General features: G+C 42.3%; 1 protein-coding gene and 1 long non-coding RNA gene across 2 annotated transcripts in view; both read left to right on the top strand.

The window, feature by feature from the left end:
- The first annotated feature begins 6794 nt into the window (after positions 1–6794).
- On the top strand, positions 6795–8095 carry LOC145657469 (uncharacterized). Its single transcript, XR_014123146.1, has 4 exons — positions 6795–6865; positions 7152–7265; positions 7797–7894; positions 8024–8095. It is a non-coding gene; the product is annotated as an uncharacterized LOC145657469 (long non-coding RNA).
- A 9914-nt stretch (positions 8096–18009) lies between these two features.
- LOC145657453 (NLR family CARD domain-containing protein 3-like) overlaps positions 18010–24820 on the top strand; it is an 82246-nt gene continuing 75435 nt past the window's right edge. The window contains exons 1-3 of the mRNA XM_081712162.1: positions 18010–18118; positions 20222–20374; positions 22856–22969. Of these exons, the coding sequence (XP_081568288.1) occupies positions 18051–18118; positions 20222–20374; positions 22856–22969 (335 nt within the window). The 5' untranslated portion in view covers positions 18010–18050. The remainder of the gene's footprint in view (positions 18119–20221; positions 20375–22855; positions 22970–24820) is intronic.

Below are 24820 nucleotides of genomic sequence, written 5' to 3' on the forward strand. Positions count from 1 at the left end.
ATGTCTAGTCCCTGACAGGTATTGCCAATAGAGTATGAACTTGTCTAATGCCAAATATGAACTTATCTAATGCCAGACGTGGGGTAGAGGGTGTGAAGCTCTGCAGCATTGAGCAGTGACCCATTCCTTCACAAATGTTAGTAGAAGCAGTCTGCATGCCTGGGTGCTTGGCTTTATACACCTCTGTGGCCATGCAAGTGATTGGAACACCTGAATTCAACAATTTGGATGGGTAAACAAATTGTTTGGGCAATATAGTGTGTGTGTGTGTGTGTGTGTGTGTGTGTGTGTGTGTGTGTGTGTGTGTGTATATATATATATACACACTCACACACACACACACACACACACACACACACACACACACAAAATTAAAAATATCAAAGAAATAGCCAAACAGAATAGGCTGGAAAATGTAAAGTTTTATAAATAAAATCTTAATGAATTCAAACTGTGTAGGGACATGCAGATGCCCCCTGACCCTCTGTTAACAGCCAAAGCAGTAACCACTACTGTAGTGTAAGTGATCGCCGATTATAATAGTCAAACTTTAGAAGAGGAGAGACAGCCAATGCAATAACCACTAGTGTAATGTATGTGATCTCAGCTTGTAATAGTCAAACAAATCCACCTCAAAGCACAAAACACACAAAAGAAAAAAGTAGCAAACAGAACAAACAAAACCAAAAAATGAACTGATTTTGGCTTCTGATGAATTGTTACCATTTTTCTGTTAACTGTTATCAGTTCTATTTAAACTGAAACTGGTTTTGGCTTCTGATGGTTTGATTTTTTCCTTCCTTACCTTTGGTTATTTAGTACATGCACATCACACATATGACCCACCTCGACTTCATAATGCTGTTACATTCTCCACCAGCCGTAGTTACCGTAGTTCTCTTCACTATTAACTAGAGCCTTTGATACAGTCACTCTACAGAAACACGTGAAACAGCAGCGTCAGAGATGCCAGGAGGAACTCAGACAAAACTGTAGGAAAAGAAAGGACACAGTGAGCCTCGTGCTACTGACAGACTCTCTCTGTTAGCGGCATTCTTTAAACCTTTTTCCTTGCTGACGCATAGAATCAGAGAAAGTCAGGATCTTTTGTTAATGCTTGGTGTTGGAAAAACCCCGGCAGAGCAGCATGTGTCCTCAGACCCTGCACATCAGGGCAGGAGACCCCGCAGTGTTTACAGGCCTTCTGTACTAGAAGAGGTCAGACCAGGACAACAAACTGTCATAGAGAAGCACTGTGTTGGGGACGTGATGCTCATGGACATGTAGCAAACATCTATTTGTGGAACTGAACTGAACCTCTTTGCAGACACTGTAGGTGTGACCTTTACACCCTTATGACCTTTTAAAGCCTTAAACGCTTCCTGCCCTCTCCATTAGCCATCAGTATAAGTCACAACCAAAACTGAAAATTCTCCTGATACTGAAATGACTCCTGATACTGCAATGGACAGTAATATTCTGCTGGCACATGTTTGCAGTTCTCTGCTTCTATAATCCTGTTACAGTTGTCTCTAATTTCAGTGGCAATTCTGGGTAAAGGAAGCTGGGAGCTGCAGTAAGAGACTATGTGTGATAAAAGAGTGTTTACTACACAAACAGAGTGTGGGCAGAAGAGTGTGTGTGTGTGTGTGTGTGTGTGTGTGTGTGTGTGTGTGTGTGTGTGTGTGTGTGTGTGTCTGTGAGTGTGGGTTTTCTAATCATTTCTACATGCTGTAGAACTGAATCCTTCAGGATTAGCCAGGCCACAGCCTGTACAAGTCAACACTGGCTCCACCTGCTCCTGTTGGCTCCTGTTGTCTGAAGTTCACCTGTGTTACACCACTGCTGTGTTCCCTTCAATGGCTTCCAGTAGCTGCTCACATCAGATGTAAAAACCCTGATGGTCACTTAAAAACCCAAGAATGAAGCAGCTCCTCCCTACATGATGACACTGGTCAGCCCAGTCCCAACCTCAAATACACCTCCCTTCAAGTGTCATGGAAGACAAGCGTCAAGACTCTTCTCTGACCTGTCTCCCAGATGGAGGGATGAACTAACACTGTCTCTTGCTGTCTTCAAATGCAGACTGAAGACTCATTTATTTGTGGAGTATTTTTAACCAATAATCCTGTACTTATGGAAATATCATTGTAATGGTCCAGTGGTAAAGGTGCATGGCTACACTCCAAGTGGATACAAAAGAAAATGTTTTTATTGGCTTACAGTGCTCCAGGGAAACAGAAAAACTATATCCCATCAAAAACATCCAAAAAAAAAAATTAAGGAAAATTTAGTATTTGCTTGATTTATTTCCTTGAACTTGTAATCATAAATTCTCCAACATCAATCAACTTCAAAACACCACTCTATTGAATTTTCCCTTAGAAACTTGTATAAGGAAAAACAGGAAATTGTGTGACATAAATGCCTGTCTTTGGGCAGGAAAGTTCATCATAAAAGTCCCCTTCAACACAGGCTATGGTTTCTTGTCCCTCCAAAACAAAATGGAAGCTTCTACACAAAAATAACAGGCAAGTTCATTTCTCTCTTAATCTACTTTTGTTTTACCTACTTAGTTAAAATATACTTAGTAAAAATATTCCTCACCAGAGAAACATTCAACTTAAACAGAAACATATTATAAGAACAATATTTAATCACAAATACTTTTTCTTCCCCTGCAGGTCCTCACTAAATAACACTATTTTCATGTTAACCATCCCTCAATAAATCACTTCATCAACAAAGTTTGATCAAACAATGTACATAAATAAATAAATAAATATATATATATATATATATATATATATATATATATATATATATATATATATATATATATATATACATACACACACACACACACACACACACACACACACACAGCATATGTGCTCTGAAACACAGAGTCCATATGAACACACTGTGGTGGAGGGTAACTATCACAAGACATTACACTCTGTGTAATGTTGTGCTGTGTACAACATCTGTATCTGTATCACTCCAACACACAGAAAACAGAATGAAAAATATTTCCCAAAACAACACGGAAGCCTCCCCACAAAAATAATCACAGGTAAGTTCATTTTTCTCTTTTTACTTTTTTTTTTACTTACTTTTTACTCATTTTACTTAGCTAAAATCTAAAAAAAAATTCTAGCCAGATAAACATTATACCTAAACTGTAGAAACATAAGAACAATATTTAATCTCAAATACTTACAATAAAATTATCTTTCCCTGCAGGTCTTCACTAAATAACACTATTTCCATGTTAACCATCACTCATTAAATCACATCATCAGTAAAGTTTAACCAAACAATTCCTGTGTGTTAATTTACATACACATATATAAATATATATACACACAGCATATGTGCATCTCAAACACACAGGTCATGAACACACTGTGGTGGAGGGTAACCATCACAAGACATTACACTCATACTGTGTACAACATCTGTATCTGTGTCACTCCAACACTCAGAAAACAGAATGAAAAACCTTTCAGTTTCCAAAGATTTCCACCTTTAATGTGTAGATTTGTACAGAGTTTAACACAGTGAGGTTATGATTCCACAGCATGTGTAACTTGTAGAACAGTATTTATGTCATATGTACGAAATCAACTGAGCTCAGTCCTTTATTGGAGCATCATTTATTTTGTGTGTGTGTGTGTGTGTGTGTGTGTAAGGCCATGTGTGTGTAGAGCAGTGCGTATTTCAGGTGTTCCTCTGGGACAAAGGAGGCTAATCTGTCTCACACACACACTTTGGTGTCAGGATAAACCCTAAACCCTGCATAGAGGGGCTCAGTGAATGTGGAGTGGAGTGTGTGTAAGTGTGTGAGTGTGTGTGTGTGAGAGGAGACGCTGTAGAAGGACAGAGTGCTGGCGGACCAGTCCAGACACACTCCTACTCTGTTGGAGCTGGAGGGGGCAGAGATGGCAGTTCTCTTCTTATTGTGTGTAAAGGAAATACTATGTGCTTCAGTGATTCACATACATTCAGCAGTATCGTGTTCCCTAGGAAGAATGCTTATGTAAGCAAAGAACGTTAAGGGAGTGTGACAATAGATCAGATAAGCAGGAAATGTCACTCTTGTTTTATTGCCTGCAAAGAAGAAACGACACCCAAGCAGATTGTTACCAGCTGGCCTGAAAGAGATGAGCAACGCTTAAAGCTGATTGGTGTATGAGCCATAGCAACAAGAGGCAGGAAGTCCGTGATTGGTCAAAGCATACAGTTAGAATTGTATATTAAGCAACGCTCTGTATGACTCGGGGTTTCTCTTGGTAGTGAGCCCTCCACTCTGTGGAATCTTTCTTTTCTATTAAAACCTTTTTTACTTATTATCCACATCTGACTCCCCGTTTCAGTGAATTTCCACCACATTGTGCCAGACAGTGTATCTGTTATCAGAGCAGCTCAGACTCCAGGACTTTAGATTACGTCCAAACACACAGTCACTACTGCCATTTTCCATCTCGAGTGTTTCCACACCAACATTCTATATTTAAACCCTGGCAATTTGCCCAGGATTACAAACATACAGATGTTTATAGTAGATAAAAAAAACTACTGAAGACTCAAGGAAACAGGAAAATGTTTCAGAAATGTGTTTCATATCATCTTATAAAGTTCCTGGTTTAGCTGAATTATACTTTATGACATTTAGTTAATGCTACTTTGTTATATGTTTAGATGGTTGTGATTCATATTCTCAATAAATATCAACTTTTATTATATCAATATCAAATATTTATTATTTAGAATGTGCGTAAAAGAGAGAGATTTATTAGGGGCAAATCCAGAGTCGTAGTCGTTAGGATAGTCCAGGGTCAGTTTACCAGCACGGAGAGCACGGGGAGACATGATCAAACTAACAAAACACACGAAGGCAAACAGGGGAAGCAGGCTATAACAAAGGCTAGGAAATACGAAGGAAATACGAGTACAAACTTACATACATGTATTCATACGCAACAAATCTAACAATGAACAACAAAACACAGGCCATCAGACAGGGTTTAAACACATGAATTTAACCAGGAAAGAAACGAGGGACAGATGTGGAAAATCAAATGAGGGGCGGAGAAAACAAAACTACGGAATGGAAATAAAACACACAAGACCGGGAAAACACGGATCATGGAAGTTGGGAGGGACTAACCGTAACATAAGTGTAGGGGAATTTACTCAAAACCTCCAACATCTGGAAGTCATATTCCTTCTCGAGCACTTCCGCACCAAAATTCTGATATTTAATCCCTGGCAATTCGCCCAGGATTACAAAACAAACAAACAAACAAAACTATATTTTATAGTAGGAAAAGGGTGCAAAAATATTTAATGACCTTGGAGTCTCCAATAGGTAAAAATGACTGATATGGCGGGAGGAAAATCACTGAGAAACGTGGGAAACAATTACATTACTGCACTTCCCATGTCAAACTAATCCTGTACAAATAGTCTTAACACACATGAAATTCTGAAACCTGCTTTTGGGGACCCACCGCCCTGGAACACACCAACACACCTGCTGTAGAGTAAAATTACAAAATAAAAGCCACAGCAGGTCTGTGGATTTAAGACCAGTGAAACAGTGATGGACCGTGTTGTTCAGGCCAACGAGGAAGATGGCGGAGAGGAAAAGGAGGTGGACAATGAGGCCATGATGAAGCTGGACAAGCGTCTTGTGACTCTGTTCAGTGAGCAGAAGAGGAAGCGTCAGGGCAGTCAGGAGGAGAAGGAGCCCTTCTCACACGCCAGGACAGCGGCAGACTTGGAGGACTCATCTCTTCTCTAGAGCTAACTGTGTGTGTGTGTGAGTGTGTGTGTGTGTGTGTGTGTGTGTGTGTGTGTGTGTGTGTGTGTGCACGTTTGTGTGTGTGTGTGTGTGTATGAGTGGGCATGTATGTGTGTGTGTGTGTGTGTGTGTGTGTGTGTGCACATGCATGTATGTGTGTGTGTGTGTGTGTGTGTGTGTGTGTGTGTGCATGCATGTATGTGTGTGTGTGTGTACACGCATGTATGTGTGTGTGTGTGTGTGTGTGTGTGTGTGTGTGTGTACACGCATGTATGTGTGTGCGTGTGTGTGTGGGTGTGTGTATCTCTCTTTCTCTCAGTGCTGCACTCTATCTGGTTAAAGTGTTGAAGGGTGTGGTGAAGAAAACGGATGCAGCACACAATGTAGTGTTACACACCCACACACTGTGTGTGTATGAATCTGTAGTATAGTACCCACACACCGCTTGTGTGTCTGCATGTGTGGCGGCGGGGGGTTGTGTGTGTGTGTGTGTAGATCCTGGACCTGCTGCAGGTGCTCCTTTCTGAGCAGGGCTCCAGTGGTCTGGTGCTGTGTCTGGTGGAGCCTCTCCTGACCGTGATAGAGAAGGTCATGAGTTCAGAGGTCGTGCAGCAGGAGCAGGACTTCCTGCTTAGAGCTGCAGACATGTTCAGGTACGTCACACACACACACACACAACACCAAGACAACAATTCAGTAGCTACAGAATCACTACAGAATTTAATCTATTCTGGTCTCATTGTTGAGTTACTGTAGTACAATTATAACACCCACATTCTCCACATGTTTCTGCTGGTGATGGAGCTTGTAGAATAATGTTACACAGCAGGGTTAATGCTCTACATAACACAAGCAGTGGGTCAGCCACCTTAGCCAGTGCTGAACAGTGCTGTTGACCTGATGTGTTTTAAAGGTTGTGTGTGTGAATCTGGTGGACACTGCAGTAGAGAACATCACTAAGGTGTGTTGACTTGATGTGTTTTAAAGGTTCTGTGTGTGAATCTGGTGGACATTGCAGTAGAGAACATCACCGGGGCAGTGAGGGAACATCAGCAGGTAAATCCCCCTCAGACTCTCCACCTAATCGAGCCCTGCTGGCTACATTAGCAACAGAGGTATTGATGTCTTCACTTGTTTTTTTTTCTTATTGGTTGTTCATTTCCTGTAATAAAGGTTTATACGTACCAGTGCTGTCAGTTTTGGTTGTAAAAATGAACATCTTCATCCTTTCAGGTTTGCGTAAGCATTTTCAAGGCCTTATTGGTGTTTTGATTGGTTTAACCTGCTAGATCTATTTGATTGGCTATATAACACTCTGGATGGCTTTGATTGGCTGTTGTAGGGCCAGGCGTGTGTGATAGTTCTGAGAGCTCTGCAGCCTAAAGAGGTGAAGCAGCTGATGACTACAGCCCAGTGGACTGAACTCTGCCAGACAACAGCAGACCAGCTCCAACAGGTAGAGTCCAGTCCCACAGGTAGAGTCCAGATCAAATGCATCTCACACAGTTAGAGTACAGTTTAAGACCAGCTCCAGCAGGTAGAGCTGAACTCTCCCATTTTTCAGCCTTTATCTCACACACCTGATCCAGGTGTTCCTGGTCTTATGAAGTGGGTGGTTAACAGGATCAGGGGGGTTGGATGTGGCAATGACTCAGGACACTTTAAATCACAATAAATTAATCTGGGTTTAGTAGGATGACACTGTGCCAACATGAATAATCTGTGTAATCTAATTAATTCACTCTGCTGTCGTATGTGTGTGTGTGTGTGTGTGTGTGTGTGTGTGTGTGTGTGTGTGTGTGTGTGTGTGTGTGTGTTTTAATGCATTCATAAGTGAAATGAATGCCTGTTAGGCTGAGTAAGAATTGTTTGGGCATGTAGTGCTTGGACTGGGGTCTGAGGCTACTGAGATGGTGGTGGTGTCTCCCCCACTGTGGGCTCATCACTCTGAGCTGAAACAGTTTGGCGTCTGTTCTGTTTCCTCCAGAGTCTCCAGCACACAGAGTGCAAGAACAAGGCAGTTCATGGGAAGATGGTGAAGGCCTGGAACTCTGCCACTTCCTGGTCAAAACGGTTTTCAGTGAGGTACAGAAACCCCGTTTATCTCTTACTCTAGACTCGTGATTTCACTCTAGGTTTTTGTCCACACTGGCCTTATTTGTTGTTTTAATTAAGTTTGTATTGGCAAGGCTAAAATTCTGTTGTTCTGATCAGAAGGTGGAGGTGAATCTGGACTCTCTCAGGAATGTTCTGAGGTCCATGAATTCTGAGGGGAGTCTGCAGAAGGTTGGGCAGCTAGAAGACACATACACTTTATAATCTGAGTGTACCCAAAACACCTCACTGTACTGAGACACATTATAATCTGAGTGTACCCAAAACACCTCACTGCACTGAGACATGTTATAATCTGAGTGTACCCAAAACACCTCGCTGCACTGAGACACATTAAAATCTGAGTGTACCCAAAACTCCTCACTGTACTGAGACACGTTATAATCTGAGTGTACCCAAAACACCTCACTGCACTGAGACACGTTATAATCTGAGTGTACCCAAAACTCCTCACTGTACTGAGACACGTTATAATCTGAGTGTACCCAAAACACCTCACTGCACTGAGACACGTTATAATCTCAGTGTACCCAAAACACCTCACTGTACTGAGACACGTTATAATATGAACATACCCAAAACTCCTCACTGTACTGGAATGAATTATAATCTGAATGTACCCAAAAGACCCTTGGCAGTGTTTAGCTGCTGGGTCGATGGGTGTTGCACACATACAGTGTATGTCTAGAAGTAAGTGGACACCTGACCATCACACCTATCTGAGCTTGTTGGACACTGTAAGGGTTTTAAGTGTGGTTTAAAACATCATGGAGGTCTTTAAAGGCCTGGTCAGTGGTTACTGCTGCTCTCAGGTTTGAGATTAGGACTAAATAATCTGAACCTTTCTGAAGACAGAAACAAGTATGTAAGCCATGTTCTCTGTTGTTAAACAGATCCTGTGACGCGAGGAGGCAAAGCAGAATGCAGGGACAAGTCTTGTTGAACACAAGGAACATTTATTTTTAAACAAAACAAAGATGACTCCGTGGTTAGCAGGCTAACCAGGGTGGAACATCAACAAAACACCTATGCAAACACAAGATTTATATACATGCACACTAATGATACACAATGAGGAGCAGGTGTGAAACACAGGGAGGGCGTGAACTAGTGAACCAGGACTAACCAGAGGGTTTATCTATTGGACTAGTGAGTCAGGCCTAGCCAGGGGGGTTAGATCTTGAAAAGAAAAAACATAAGATATCTATTTTTTTTCTGTTCTATTTTTGCCATAGTAACAGGAGCTGCCATGGCGATAGCAGGTAAAGGTGTGGAGACAAAGGACACCTCACTGTGTGTTTCATTCCTACAGCAGGTGTTCTGAATTTCTGACCTGATGGAAGCTGATCAAGCTCTAATAGCAAAAGGTGATCAGGAAAGAGCTATGTTGTCAATCACTTTTTATTAAGCCAATCAACAACAGGAGTAGCCCAGATGAAAATATGTGTTGTAAATGTGGGTTTGTAAATGTGATATGGTAATCTATGGAGTAGTGACATGTTAGTGTAACTGCCCCTTTAAAAGTTTTTAGAGGGAAAAATGTGAAGACATCTGTGGGGTGTGATGAGAAGGTTTTCCTATATAGCAAAATAAATTTACTAGAGTACAGTGGTGATTTGGGTTTTCAGATGGATAATCTTTGCATAACTCTCTTTTGTATATAACAATGTCTTATGAGTGTGTTGTGAGAAGTGTCTAAATTAAGCTTTATTTTTACTTAGTGTACCAAAGTAGAGTATTAGATGAGTTAGAACATCCAAAATGGAAGAAGATAACTTGCCTATACTGCAGTTGTCAAGACTGTTACTTTATCATTTACTATCATCCATCCAGAGAGAGAGACAGAGAGAGTGAGTGAATGTGTCACTTGGCATTTAAGCTGGATAACGTCCTGCGTCTCTGATGGGCTCAGAGTGAGTGTAACTAGCCCATAGAGGGATAATGTGTTACAGATACTACACCATCTCAGATAGAGGAGAGATTCACGTTTGTACTGAGAGGACTGACTGTGGCAGGATATTTTTTTGTTGGATTTTTTTGTGCTCATTAGGATGAAGTGGCGACTGTGTTTGAATCTGGCCTGCCACATATTTTATTGTGGGGTTCTGGTTTAATTAGTATGATTATGTGGGATTTTATTGGGTGGGGAATTTTGGGTTTAAGAAAGGAATATGCTGAGAAGAGGCTTGTTATATCCATTTTTATCTTCTCTTTTCTACTGATATACAGTGTTCTGTGTGCTAAAAGCTTATATCCAATAATAATAGTAATTATGTCATTGTCATGAATGGCCCCCTCCTGGCGTCCCGGTTTCCGTGGTTTCCCGGTCGTGTCTGTTTTTCTTTGCGTTCTTGCTGTTCTTTGGTTTCGTTTTTGCCACTCCCCGTCTGCTCCTTCCTTCCGGTCCGTGTTTTGGTTCTCCCTGTTCCTATGTTCACCTGAGTCTGTTTATTGCCAACTTGTCCTGGTTATTATAGGTTTCTTCTGTTATTATAGGTTACGCTCCCAGTACTGTCGTCACCCTTGCTTTCACTAGTTCATGTAATAATTGTTTGCTAGTTCATGTAATAGTTGTTTGTCTAGTTCATGTCATGCATTGCTGCAGTGTTTTCTCCAGGCCTCTGCTTATTTTGCCCTTCGTGTTTGTGGTTCCCTCGTTAATAAACTGCATATGCACGCTGCCTCTCGTCTACTTGGGTTGGAACTGTTACAGTCTTATGCACATTTATGACGTCCGAGTGATCATTAATTACAGATCACTAATCACTACAGAGGCTGGTAGTTCTCAAAGGAATTTGGTTGTGTCCTGCTATAAAGGACACCTAGATAGCTCACTCATAGAGTGCTCACTTAATATTTGAATACAGTTTTCATATGGTGAGGAACATGTTTGCTTCCTTCTTCTAATGTAAGAGCACTGCAGTGATGCAGTTGTTATTTATTCTTACTGTTGTCTTGTAACTTTATCTCCTCTGCATGGCATTTATTTAACATAAAATGTAAATTATCCATTGTTATGTAACCAGCAATGCTAATACACATTTACTGCTATTCTTTTACTGCTAGGTTGTGTTCTGTGTTTATTATACAAAATAATCTGTTTATTTTGGACTCCTATATTTTTCTTACAATGCAGAATATGTATTAATGGAATTATCTAATGTGATCTAATGTAAAATTCCACAACAAATGTAAAACCACAAATTGGTTGTACTGCTGCAAGGAGGTGGTATTCATAGTTTATTTTTGTTTATTATTATTAAACTACATCATGTAGTTTTCTGATGTACCAAATACTGGTAAACAAATAAATTTTCTTTCCACAATATTTGAAACACATGCCCAGCCATTCAGAAGATTCTTTGTCATATGCACATGTCATGGACGTTCACACACATGCTTATTGTGAGGCTGATTATCTAAATTACAATCATCTGCAAGTTAGACCTGCAAACAAAGTGGTTTAAGTTCCGAAGTGTTTCAACGTGCGGACATAGTGGAGATTTACTCTCAGCGCAGCCGCAAAACAAGTCCGTGTAGGAGGGACTGTGATTCCATTGTCTGTATAGTCTATGATTGGATGCAGAAAAAAATGATGGACAGCTACGTTTTGGCTGCAGATAGTCTTAATAAAAAATGACCGACATAAGAAATCTGTTGTGTAATTGTCTTCATGTGCTCCGCCCTCCACTTTCCCACTGGTGTTCCTGTAGTCTCTCCCATCTCAAGAAAACGAAAGTATTTTCTGAACTGTTTGGGCGGAAAGTTGAAAGTTGGGCGGATTGGAGATACGCGCGTTTAAAATATTTCACGGTAAGTTTAGTCTGTTTGTTAAAATGCGATGTCGGTGCAGTTTAAGCAACGTTTTGTAAATCCATAGTTCTGTGTTGGAATCGTAGGTCAACAGAAAAGTGGATTAAATGTAAAGATTAAAGTCCTGGTGAAGTTAACGGTACGCAACTGAAGTGACGGGACACTAAAATGGACGTTAAATATAACGCCTAGTACTGTCGTTATATTTTTTAAAAATTATTTAACTAGGTCAGATATACTTTGTCCGTTATTGTAAATCTCGTTTTTAAGTCGTAGTTAGTAATCTTTCCAAATGGTCCCATTTTAAACTCCTCTGGCATAAACGTAAAGTTGCTGCTGTGATTTGTGTTTTTTACAGTTTTCTGTTCAGTTTTAGCCGTTTTGTAGTGTTGTCCAAATCCTCAGTGGACAATTCAGATCCCCTGTATAGTTCATTATCTGTATTATTAACTATAGCTGGGGATCGGACGGTCAATGCTGACGTTTCTACGCTTGTTTCGAGTTTCTGAAGCGCAGCGTTTTGAAACTCTGATCCGAAGTGTGGCTCAAAACGGCCATGTCACGTGACCACGACTAAACGAAGCTTGCGTTTCTAGAGGTGTCATACAGAACCTGCCGCTCCTGTCTTTGACTGACAGTGTCTGAAACAAACCTGAGCACACATCTGTCTCAGTCACAAACTCTATGAATACTTATAAGTCAAGAAAACACACCCAAACTTTAAGGGTATTGTGAGAAGAGAGAATTTGAGAGACTATGAGATTCAGTGTTGTCTAGATAGAAGGTTATTGATAGGACATATTGACTGATAGGCTAGTGAGGGACATCCAGTGAGCAGTAGGTAGGATAGATATAGTGACATTAATATATAGAAAGTATATGTAGCGAGAGATCCTCTGGTTTACTGACAGGAGTGATGTGCTGTATATCCACACATTTATATAATGGTAAAAACACCTATGCATGCCAGCAACATGTGTTCTATGTGAATGAATCTTTTCCAAGACTGAGGAGGTAATTTGGGAAGAGAAGAAGCCCCAAAACAGCAGAACAACTAATATTTTATAATATAAATAGAATAATAAATATCTAATTTTGAGACATTGTTCCTTTATTTTACTATGAAACCTCTTCCATACAGACAATTCATTAAATCGTTCTGCACTTCATAGATTACAGAGCACATCTGAACCCACAGAACCCAACAGAGTTCATGCAAAGCCACAGAATTCTACAGAGTTCATGTAAACCCACAGAACCCATGTGGTTATTTATCCCAGTAAACATAGTGGCATTTTGTTAATAGATTATCTTTCTAAATGTCATGTCTTATACATGAAACTGAAATGCCAAGAATTTGAAATGCCTTACAGAACACAACAGAAACAGGTTGTTGTATGGTAATTTCTTTTAAATATTTATTGATCATATGTATCAATAACCTGGTATAACCCACCAGAATAATATCTAGGCAAAGTAGTTTAGACATTGTTGTTTCACAGAATAGAATTATCAAGATGTTAGCAAAAGTGGTCACTGTGGAGATCATGTCAGAATGTTTCTGTTCAAAAGGCCCATAAGTGCTGGAAGAATTTCGCGTGAATATTATTTACTTTTGTTGTTCCTTATAATATACTTATCCAGTTAAACGTTATGTCATTGGTTAAAGATATTGGTTGATTATCCAGTTAACCTTTGTGTCATTGGCTGAAGATATTAATCAATTATCCAGTTAAACTTTGTATAATTGGCTAAAGCTATCGCGGTGCTGAGTGTTTTCCACACAGTAAAACTCTGTTTGTGTTAAACCCAGAAACTCTGTGTTACTGATAAAATGTAAGTCAGGCATCTTCTTTTTATATTGATATTCTGTGATGAAAAAACAATGTTAGTTGACAGTTATTAACAAGCAGGCACGTTACTCCCTGTGCCTTTCTGTATAGGTTTAGTTTCACTTTCATGTTTTAGTGTATTTATCCTCTGGTAATGCTGTGTTTCATACCAGCTGTACTTCCTTAGTCCTTGAGTTTGGGAGGTTGAATCAGTGATTTCAATGTTTGTCATGGCCACTGCATTTCTTTATCAAGTCATTGAGTCAGTTCCAGAGATTTGCCGCTAGATGGGGCCCAAGTACCAGTTATATTGATCGTAGTATAGACATTTCAATCGACTGTAAAAGCCTTTTTTGTGTATTGTGCATGTTGTGATTTACAAACAACATTGATATTTAAAGTAATATCTGTATTTGTGTCTTAGACCAAAGGTTGATGATTTCACAACATATAATATTGGGTAACCTATTCTCTATTTCACAGTTATTTAACATCAAAGTTCATGCCTGTTATTACACTTTTGATCTCAGTATGGCTTTAAGTGGTCTGGCCAACACATCAGGTTGAACACAGTATAAAGCCAACCAGTGCCAGTCATCCCAGTTCCCTACAGTAGTCTTTACTACACTTTTGAAACCTTGAAACTATTTTCGACACAACTGCTTCAAACATCTCAATATTTCACAAAGCCTCACTTTTCCTCCACCACCTGTAGTGTACTGTAAATGTGTCATGATCAGTCCCTCCCAGCTTCCCTGTTCCGTGTTTTCCGTCTTGTGTATTTTAGTTCCATTCTGTAGTTTCGTTTTCTCGGCCCCTTGTTTGATTTTCCAAACCTGTCCCTCGTTTAGTTCATGCATTTAAACCCTGTCTTGTTGCCTTGGTCTTGGTTATATATTGTTTATTTTAATGGTTGTGTTTATTTGAGTGCGTGTGTTAGGTTCATTGTGTTTGATTGGTTTAATGTCTGAATGTTTTTGAGAGCTCATCTCTGTATCCCCATAAGTTTGTACTCCACGTGTCCTAGCCTTTGTGTTTCTTAGCCCTGAGTTTCCCCTGTTTGCTTTTGTGTGTTTTGATTGATCATGTTGGTAATATGACCCTGGACTACCCTAACGTTCTCCGCACGTGTCCGCCTCCTTACAACTTAATGTTACAAAATGTAGTGAACTACTGATGTACACTGATTAAGGATAAAGGTACCACACCTATAGTGTACTGTAAATGTAGTGAACTGATGCACACTGATTAAGGACAAAGATACCACACCTATAGTGTACTGTAAATGTAGTGAACTGATGTACACTGATTAAGGACAAAGATACCACCACCTATAGTGTACTGTAAATGTAGTGAACAACTGATGTACACTGATTAAGGACAAAGATACCACCACGTATAGTGTACTGTAAATGTAGTGAACAACTGATGTACACTGATTAAGGGCATATAACAGACATGTTGACAGGACTTCTACCACTGTTTCCTCACTAAAGTGTCTTACTTCAATGTGTTGTGATTGCACCACTTTATGTTCCAGATAGTTTCTGTGAGGTCACAGTTTTATATTTCCATCACATAGTAGTGTTGATAGATTCTGTCTGTTGTCTCACTAACGTACCCTACGTAGTGTTCTATATAGACCCGTCTGTGTGGGGGAATGTGAGTGAGTGAGTGGACCATTACAGACACAGCCTGGGTTTATATTTGACTTGTTGTCTGTGGTGTGAGAGAGAGTGTGTGTGTGTGTGTGTGTGTGTGTGTCTGTGGTATGTTTGTGTAGTTGCTGAAGGACAGGTGTTTCTAATCAAGTGTACAGTGAGTGCAGGTACCAGGTGGATTTATTATGTAAGAATGTTGTGGCTGTAATTTTGTTCTCTAATGTGATTTATTTTCACTATTCAACATCATCAGGAGGGGGAGTGAGAGATCAGCAAATCCAGCACCCAGCTGTGTGTCTATGAAGAGTGAATCATCTCCAGCACCCAGCTGTGTGTCTATGAAGAGTGAATCATCTCCAGCACCCAGCTGTGTGTCTATGAAGAGTGACAGGTCCATGTATGAGCCTCCTAAATTCAGCAGTAGACCTGTGACCTCAGTCCTACGGTGAGTGACACATTACACACTCAGATTCTTTCATAAGTGGGCTGGATGTGCTCCTCCCAGTGTGTGAGGGAGTGAAGTTCCCCCAATAATACATCAATAATACCCCAGTAAACAATAGCACTATTCTACAGCTCAAACTAATAAGATGTGTGTGTGTGTGTGTGTGTGTGTAGCTGCTGAAGAACAGGTGTGTGTGTGTGTGTGTGTGTGTGTGTGTGTGTGTGTGGTATGTTTTTGTGGTATGAAGAACAGGTGTGGTGTGTGTGTGTTTGTGTGTGTGTGTGGTATGTTTTTGTAGTTGCTGAAGGACAGGTGTGTATGTGTGTGTGTGGTATGTTTGTGTAGTTGCTGACGGACAGGTGTGATTGTGTGTGTGTGTGTGTGTATGGTATGTTTTTTTTAGTTGCTGAAGGACAGGTGTGATGTGTATGTGGTATGTTTGTATTGCTGAAGAACAGGTGTTTGTTTTATTGAAGGACAGATGTATTGTTTGTGTAGTTGCTGAAGGACAGGTGTGGTTTGTGTGTGTGGTTCGTTTGTGTTGCTGAAGGATAGATGTGATGTGTGTGTGTGTGTGTGTGTGGGTGGGTGGTTCGTTTGTCTTGCTGAAGGACAGGTGTGGTGTGTGTGTGTGTGGGCAGGTGTGATGTGTGTGTGTGTGTGTCTGTGTGTGTGTGGACAGGTGTGATGTGTGTGTGTGTGGTATGTTTGTGTACTTCCTGAAGGACAGGTGTGTGTGTGTGTGTGGTATGTTTGTGTAGTTGCTGAAGGACAGGTGTGGTGTGGGTGTGTGTGGGTGTGTGTGTGTGCGCGTGGTATGTTTGTGTTGCTGAGGGATAGGTGTGGTGTGTGTGTGTGGACAGGTGTGATGTGTGTGTGTGTGTCTGTGTGTGTTTGGACAGCTGTGATGTGTGTGTGTGTGTGTGTGGTATGTTTGTGTACTTGCTGAAGGACAGGTGTGTGTGTGTGGTATATTTGTGTAGTTGCTGAAGGACACTTGTGGTGTGTGTGTGTGTGTGTGTGCGCGTGGTATGTTTGTGTTGCTGAAGGACAGGTGTGTATGTAGTTGCTGAAGGACAGGTGTGTGTGTGTGTGTGGTATGTTTGTGTAGTTGCTGAAGGACAGTTGTGGTGTGTGTGTGTGTGTGTGTGTGTGTGTGCGTGTGTGTGGGTGTGTGTGTGCGTGTGCGTGGTATGTTTGTGTTGCTGAAGGACAGGTGTGTATGTAGTTGCTGAAGGACAGGTGATTCTAATCAAGTGTGTAGTGAGCGCAGGTACCAGGTGGAGTTATAAGGTGTGTGTGTGTGTGTGTGTGTGTGTGTGTGTGTGTGTGTGGTATGTTTTTGTAGTTGCTGAAGGACAGGTGTGTGTGTGTGTGGTATGTTTGTGTAGTTGCTGAAGGACAGGTGTGATTGTGTGTGTGTGTGTGGTATGTTTTTGTAGTTGCTGAAGGACAGGTGTGTGTGTGTGTGGTATGTTTGTGTAGTTGCTGAAGGACAGGTGTGATTGTGTGTGTGTGTGTGGTATGTTTTTTTTAGTTGCTGAAGGACAGGTGTGATGTGTATATGGTATGTTTGTATTGCTGAAGAACAGGTGTTTGTTTTATTGAAGGACAGATGTATTGTTTGTGTAGTTGCTGAAGGACAGGTGTGGTGTGTGTGTGTGTGTGTGTGTGTGTGTGTGTGTGTGTGTGTGTGGTATGTTTGTATTGCTGAAGAACAGGTGTTTGTGTGTTATTGAAGGACAGATGTAATGTTGCTGAAGGACAGGTGTGGTTTGTGTGTGGGTGTGTGTGGTTTGTTTGTCTTGCTGAAGGACAGGTGTGGTGTGTGTGTCTGTGTGTGTGGACAGGTGTGATATGTTTGTAGTTGCTGAAGGACAGGTGTGTGTGTGTGTGTGTGTGTGTGTGTGTGCGTTATGTTTGTGTACTTGCTGAAGGACAGGTGTGTGTGTGTGTGTGGTATGTTTGTGTAGTTGCTGAAGGACAGGTGTGGTGTGGTGGGTGTGGGTGTGTGCACGTGGTATGTTTGTGTTGCTGAAGGACAGGTGATTCTAATCAAGTGTGCAGTGAGCGCAGGTACCAGGTGGAGTTATAAGGTGTGTGTGTGTGTGTGTGTGTGTGTGTGTGTGTGTGTGTGTGTGTGTGTGTGTGTGTGTGTGTGTGTGGGTGTGTGTGTGTGTGGTATGTTTTTGTAGTTGCTGAAGGACAGCTGTTTCTAATCAAGTGTCCAGTGAGTGCAGGTACCAGGTGGAGTTGATTGGATAAGAATGTTGTGGGTGTAATTGGTTGTTCTCTAATGTGATTTATTTTCACTATTCAATATCATCAGGAGGGGGAGTGAGAGAGCAGCAACTCCAGCACCCAGCTGTGTGTCTATGAAGAGTGACCAGTCCATGGATGAGCCTCTTGCATTCAGCAGTAGACCTGTGACCTCAGTCCTACGGTGAGTGACACTTTACACATTCAGATTCTTTCATAAGTGGGGTAGATAAGTGGGGTAAACTTATCCCATCTTGGGCTTTTCTTCGCTACCCAGCCAAACACACACACACACACACACACACACACACACACTAATCCCTGTCAGTCATCCTCAGCCATTCCCCTGCTCTCCATCTCCCACTTATTAGTTAGAAGTTCTAGTTATTCTCCCCTTCATCTGTTGCCACTTCCTCTTCATATTTAAACCAAGTTCTACTATCAGTGCTGTTCTAGTTTCTGGTAGCATTTGTGAGCTACTGCTGAACTCTTTTGTTTGTTTGTATTATCAAGAGTAAAAACACTCCAAACCTACACTCATGTCTCACTCCTTCCCTGCACCCGTCATAATAACAGAGCCAGTGCACCTGCTGAAGGACAGGTGTGTGTGTGTGTGTGTGTGTGTGTGTGTGTGTGTGGTATGTTTGTGTACTTCCTGAAGGACAGGTGTGTGTGTGTGTGTGGTATGTTTGTGTAGTTGCTGAAGGACAGGTGTGGTGTGGGTGTGTGTGGGTGTGTGTGTGTGCGCGTGGTATGTTTGTGTTGCTGAGGGATAGGTGTGGTGTGTGTGTGTGGACAGGTGTGATGTGTGTGTGTGTGTCTGTGTGTGTTTGGACAGGTGTGATGTGTGTGTGTGTGTGTGTGGTATGTTTGTGTACTTGCTGAAGGACAGGTGTGTGTGTGTGGTATATTTGTGTAGTTGCTGAAGGACACTTGTGGTGTGTGTGTGTGTGTGTGTGCGCGTGTTATGTTTGTGTTGCTGAAGGACAGGGGTGTATGTAGTTGCTGAAGGACAGGTGTGTGTGTGTGTGTGGTATGTTTGTGTAGTTGCTGAAGGACAGTTGTGGTGTGTGTGTGTGTGTGTGTGTGTGTGTGTGCGTGTGTGTGGGTGTGTGTGTGCGTGTGCGTGGTATGTTTGTGTTGCTGAAGGACAGGTGTGTATGTAGTTGCTGAAGGACAGGTGATTCTAATCAAGTGTGTAGTGAGCGCAGGTACCAGGTGGAGTTATAAGGTGTGTGTGTGTGTGTGTGTGTTTGTAGTTGCTGAAGGACAGGTGTGGTATGTGTGTTTGGTATGTTTGTGTAGTTGCTGAAGGACAGGTGTGATTGTGTGTGTGTGTGTGGTATGTTTTTGTAGTTGCTGAAGGACAGGTGTGTGTGTGTGTGGTATGTTTGTGTAGTTGCTGAAGGACAGGTGTGATTGTGTGTGTGTGTGTGTGTGGTATGTTTTTTTTAGTTGCTGAAGGACAGGTGTGATGTGTATATGGTATGTTTGTATTGCTGAAGAACAGGTGTTTGTTTTATTGAAGGACAGATTTATTGTTTGTGTAGTTGCTGAAGGACAGGTGTGGTGTGTGTGTGTGTGTGGTTCATTTGTCTTGCTGAAGGATAGGTGTGATGCGTGTGTGTGTGTGTGTGTGTGTGTGGTATGTTTTTTTTTAGTTGCTGAAGGACAGGTGTGATGCATGTGTGTGTGTGGGTGGTTCATTTGTCTTGCTGAAGGATAGGTGTGATGCGTGTGTGTGTGTGTGTGTGTGTGTGTCTGTGGTATGTTTGTATTGCTGAAGAACAGGTGTTTGTGTTATTGAAGGACAGATGTAATGTTGCTGAAGGACAGGTGTGGTTTGTGTTTGGGTGTGTGTGGTTCATTTGTCTTGCTGAAGGACAGGTGTGGTGTGTGTGTCTGTGTATGTGGACAGGTGTGATATGTTTGTAGTTGCTGAAGGACAGGTGTGTGTGTGTGTGTGTGTGTGTGTGTGTGTGTGTGTGTGTGCGTTATGTTTGTGTACTTGCTGAAGGACAGGTGTGTGTGTGTGTGGTATGTTTGTGTAGTTGCTGAAGGACAGGTGTGGTGTGGTGGGTGTGGGTGTGGGTGTGGGTGTGTGTGTGTGCACGTGGTATGTTTGTGTTGCTGAAGGACAGGTGTGTATGTAGTTGCTGAAGGACAGGTGATTCTAATCAAGTGTGCAGTGAGCGCAGGTACCAGGTGGAGTTGATTGGATAAGAATGTTGTGGGTGTAATTGGTTGTTCTCTAATGTGATTTATTTTCACTATTCAATATCATCAGGAGGTGGAGTGAGAGAGCAGCAACTCCAGCACCCAGCTGTGTGTCTGTGAAGAGTGAATCATCTCCAGCACCCAGCTGTGTGTCTATGAAGAGTGATGTGTCCATGGTTGAGCCTCTTGCATTCAACAGTAGACCTGTGACCTCAGTCCTACGGTGAGTGACACTTTACACACTCAGATCCTTTCATAAGTGGGGTAGATAAGTGGGGTAAACTCATCCCATCTTGGGCTTTTCTTTGCTACCCAGCCAAACACACACACACACACACACACACACACACACACACACACACACACACACACACACACACACACACACACACACACATTAATCCCTGTCACTCATCCTCAGCCATTCCCCTGCTCTCCATCTCCCACTTATTAGTTAGAAGTTCTAGTTATTCTCCCCTTCATCTGTTGCCACTTCCTCTTCATATTTAAACCAAGTTCTACTATCAGTGCTGTTCTAGTTTCTGGTAGCATTTGTGAGCTACTGCTGAACTCTTTTGTTTGTTTGTATTATCAAGAGTAAAAACACTCCAAACCTACACTCATGTCTCACTCCCTCCCTGCACCCGTCATAATAACAGAGCCAGTGCACCTGCTGAAGGACAGGTGTGTGTGTGTGTGTGTGTGTGTGTGTGTGTGGTACATTTGTGTAGTTGCTGAAGGACAGGTGTGTGTGTGTGTGTGTGTGTGTGTGTGTGTGTGTAGTTGCTGAAGGACAGGTGTGTGTGTGTGTGTGTGTGTGTGTGTGTGATGTATGTGTGTGTAGTTGCTGAAGGACAGGTGTGTGTGTGTGTGTGTGTGTGTGTGTGTGTGTGTGGTATGTGTGTGTAGTTGCTGAAGGACAGGTGTGTGTGGGGGGGTATGTTTGTGTTGCTTAAGAACAGGTGTAATGTGTGTGTTCAAGTTTGGTTTATTCATCACATACATAGTCATACACAGTATAACTCGCAGTGAAATGGTGGAGAGTACTCTGTCCAAACTGAGGAAAAGAAAACAGGGGTGCATAGAGAAATATAGATATTCTCTATATGTGAAATATATATATGCAAAGATAAATATATATATTCTATGTATGTACAAATTATATTAACAATGTATGTACAATATATGTATATTATGATTATATACACAATGTACAATGTATATGGTTGTGTATATATTTACACAAGCTACAGAATGTACAGATCCATTTCGTATAATAACGAAGTTGTTGTGTAACAAGGTAATTGAATATAAATATATATATACAGATATACAGTTATGTTACATGGTGGTGGTGGTCCCCACAGTTTATCAGTTTCCCTGATCAGGGCCCGAATGGCCTGTGGGAAGAAGCTCCTCTTCAGCCTCTCTGTCTTGGTCTTCAGGGAGCGAAAGCGCCTCCCTGACCTCAACAGAGAGAAGAGCCTATTGTTGGGATGGGTGGGGTCCTTCACAATCCTCCTGGCCTTGGTCTGGCACCGCTTGTAGTAGATGGTCTGCAGGTCAGGAAGTTCCGTGTGAGTGATGCGCTCTGCTGAACGCACTACCCTTTGGAGTTCTTGTCTGTCCTGCTTGGTGCTATTCCCAAACCAGACTGTGATGTTCCCCGTGAGGATGTTCTCGATAGTGCAGGTGTAGAAGTTCCGCAGTACCTTGGAGGGCAGTCTGAAGTCTCTTAGGCGTCTGAGGTGGTAAAGACGCTGACAAACCTTCTTTACCAGGGAGTTGGTATAGCGGGACCAGGACAGGTCCTGTGAGATGTGAACACCAAGGTACCTGAAACTATCTACTCTCTCCACCGTGGTTCCACTGATCCTCACAGGTTGGTAGTGCCGCTCCTGCTTCTTGCTGCAATCCACGATCAGCTCCTTTGCCTTACTGACGTTTAGGAGGAGCTTATTTTCCTGGCACCAGTTTTCCAGGTGTTTAATCTCCTCCAGGTAGGCCCTCTCGTCCGTGTCCGAGATCAGACCCATGACAACGGTGTCGTCAGCAAACTTGACAATGATGGTGGAGCTGGAAGTGGCTGTGCAGTCGTAGGTGTGCAGTGAGTAGAGCAGGGGGCTTAGGACACAACCCTGAGGAGCGCCAGTGCTGAGGGTGAGGGTGGATGAGGCGCAGTTGCCCACCCGTACTGATTGTGGTCTGTCCGTTAGGAAGTTGGAGATCCAGTCGCACAGGGATGTATGCAGTCCTAGATCCCCCAACTTAGTAGTGAGTAGGGAGGGGATGATAGTGTTAAATGCCGAACTGTAGTCGACAAACAGCATTTTAACATAATTTCCCCTCCCTTCATCCAGGTGAGTCAGTGTGTGTGTGTGTGAGTGTGTGTGTGTGTGTGTGTGTGTGTGTGTGTGTGTGTGTGTGTAGTTGCTACAGGACAAGTGTGATGTGTGTGTGTGTATAGTTGCTGAAGGACGTGTGTGTGTGTGTGTGTGTGTGTGTGTGTGTGTGTGTGTGTGTGTGTGTGTGTGTGTTGATGGAGGACAGGTGTGTTTGTGTTTGTGTAGTTGCTGAAGGATAGCTGTTTCTAATCAAGTGTCCAGTGAGTGCAGGTACCAGGTGGAGTTGATTGGGTAAGAATGTTGTGGGTGTAATTGGTTGTTCTCTAATGTGATTTATTTTCACTATTTAATATCATCAGGAGGGGGAGTGAGAGAGCAGCAAATCCAGCACCCAGCTGTGTGTCTATGAAGAGTGATGTGTCCATGGAGCCTCCTCTTGCATTCAGCAGTGGACCTGTGACCTCAGTCCTAAGGTGAGTGACACATTACACACTCAGATTCTTTCATAAGTGGGGTAGATGTGCTCCTCCCAGTGTGTGAGGGAGTGAAGTTCCCCCCAATATTACAACAATAATACCCCAGTAAACAATGTCACCATTTTACAGGTCAAACTAATAAGAGGGGTTCACCACATGTGTGTTTTAGTTTTAGGAAAAAGAGATTCAGCATCATCTACCCACACACACATTCTCCAACTCTCTCTTACTTGTAACGTGAGGCTCGCAATTCCAGCAAGCTGCCACCAGAGGGAGGCCATGAGCTGGGAGTTAATCAGTGTTCATTAGTCTGATCTCCCACAGGTGCCCCACCCCTATATAACTACTTTACTAAGGACTCTATGAAGCCTTGGCGTGCTGGATTTTATAATTTGTATTTTTTTAAGTGGAAATTTCCCAAGAAGTGTCTCTTGTCATCTTGCCTGTTCTGTGAGGGTCTTCCCTCATGTCTGTCATCTTGTTTCTTCTGGGGAGAGTCCCTCTCCATCAGTTGTTCATTAGGAGGAGAAATGTCCTGTAGCAGGAGGTGTCCCTGTGTGTTTGTTGTCTGTCTTAGTTGCTTGTCTTTTGTTCTGTTTTCATTTCCTGCTGTGTTTATGGAGAGAAATGGAGTGTCCTGAGTCTACCACACACACGTAGTGGTTAGAGCTGCATCACCACACTACTGTGGATGCTGGTTTGATCCTCGGACCAGACAAGTCACTTTGTTTTTCGTCAGAAGTGGCTGAGGGTTTTCTCACCCTTAAACCAATCCCATCTGGGGCTTTTCATCGCTACCCAGCCACACACACACACACACACACACACACTAATCCCTGTCACTCATCCTCAGCCATTCCCCTGCTCTCCATCTCCCACTTATTAGTTAGAAGTTCTAGTTATTCTCCCCTTCATCTGTTGCCACTTCCTCTTCATATTTAAACCAAGTTCTACTATCAGTGCTGTTCTAGTTTCTGGTAGCATTTGTGAGCTACTGCTGAACTCTTTTGTTTGTTTGTATTATCAAGAGTAAAAACACTCCAAACCTGGACTCATGTCTCACTCCTTCCCTGCACCCGTCATAATAACAGAGCCAGTGCACCTGCTGAAGGACAGGTGTGTGTGTGTGTGTGTGTGTGTGTGTGTGTGTGTGTGGTATGTTTGTGTAGTTGATGAAAGGTGTGTGTGTGTTTGTGGTACGTTTGTGTAGTTGCTGAAGGACAGGTGTGTGTGTGTGTGTGTGTGTGTGTGTGTGTGTGTGTGTGTGTGTTTGTGTTGCTGAAGGATGTGTGTGTGTGTGTGTGTGGTATGTTTGTGTAGTTGCTGAAGGACAGGTGTGATGTGCGTGTGTGTGTGTAGTTGCTGAAGGACAGGTGTATGTGTTTGTGTAGTTGATGAAAGGTGTTTGTGTGTGTTTGTGGTACGTTTGTGTAGTTGCTGAAGGACAGGTGTGTGTGTGTGTGTGTGTTTGTGTTGCTGAAGGATGTGTGTGTGTGTGTGTGTGGTATGTTTGTGTAGTTGCTGAAGGACAGGTGTGATGTGTGTGTGTGTGTGTAGTTGCTGAAGGACAGGTGTATGTGTTTGTGTAGTTGATGAAAGGTGTGTGTGTGTGTTTGTGGTACGTTTGTGTTGCTGAAGGACAGGTGTGTGTGTGTGGTATGTTTGTGTAGTTGCTGAAGGACGTGTGTGAGTGGTATGTCTGTGTACTTGCTGAAGACCAGGTGTGATGTTTGTGTGTGTGTGTGTGTAGTTGCTGAAGGACAGGTGTGTGTGTGGGGGGGTATGTTGGTATGTTTGAGTGCAGGTACCAGGTGGAGTTGATTGGGTAAGAATGTTGTGGGTGTAATT

This window comes from Electrophorus electricus, chromosome 1, assembly GCF_041902795.1.
Source record: "Electrophorus electricus isolate QZ-2024a chromosome 1, ASM4190279v1, whole genome shotgun sequence".
NCBI classification, from domain to species: domain Eukaryota; kingdom Metazoa; phylum Chordata; class Actinopteri; order Gymnotiformes; family Gymnotidae; genus Electrophorus; species Electrophorus electricus.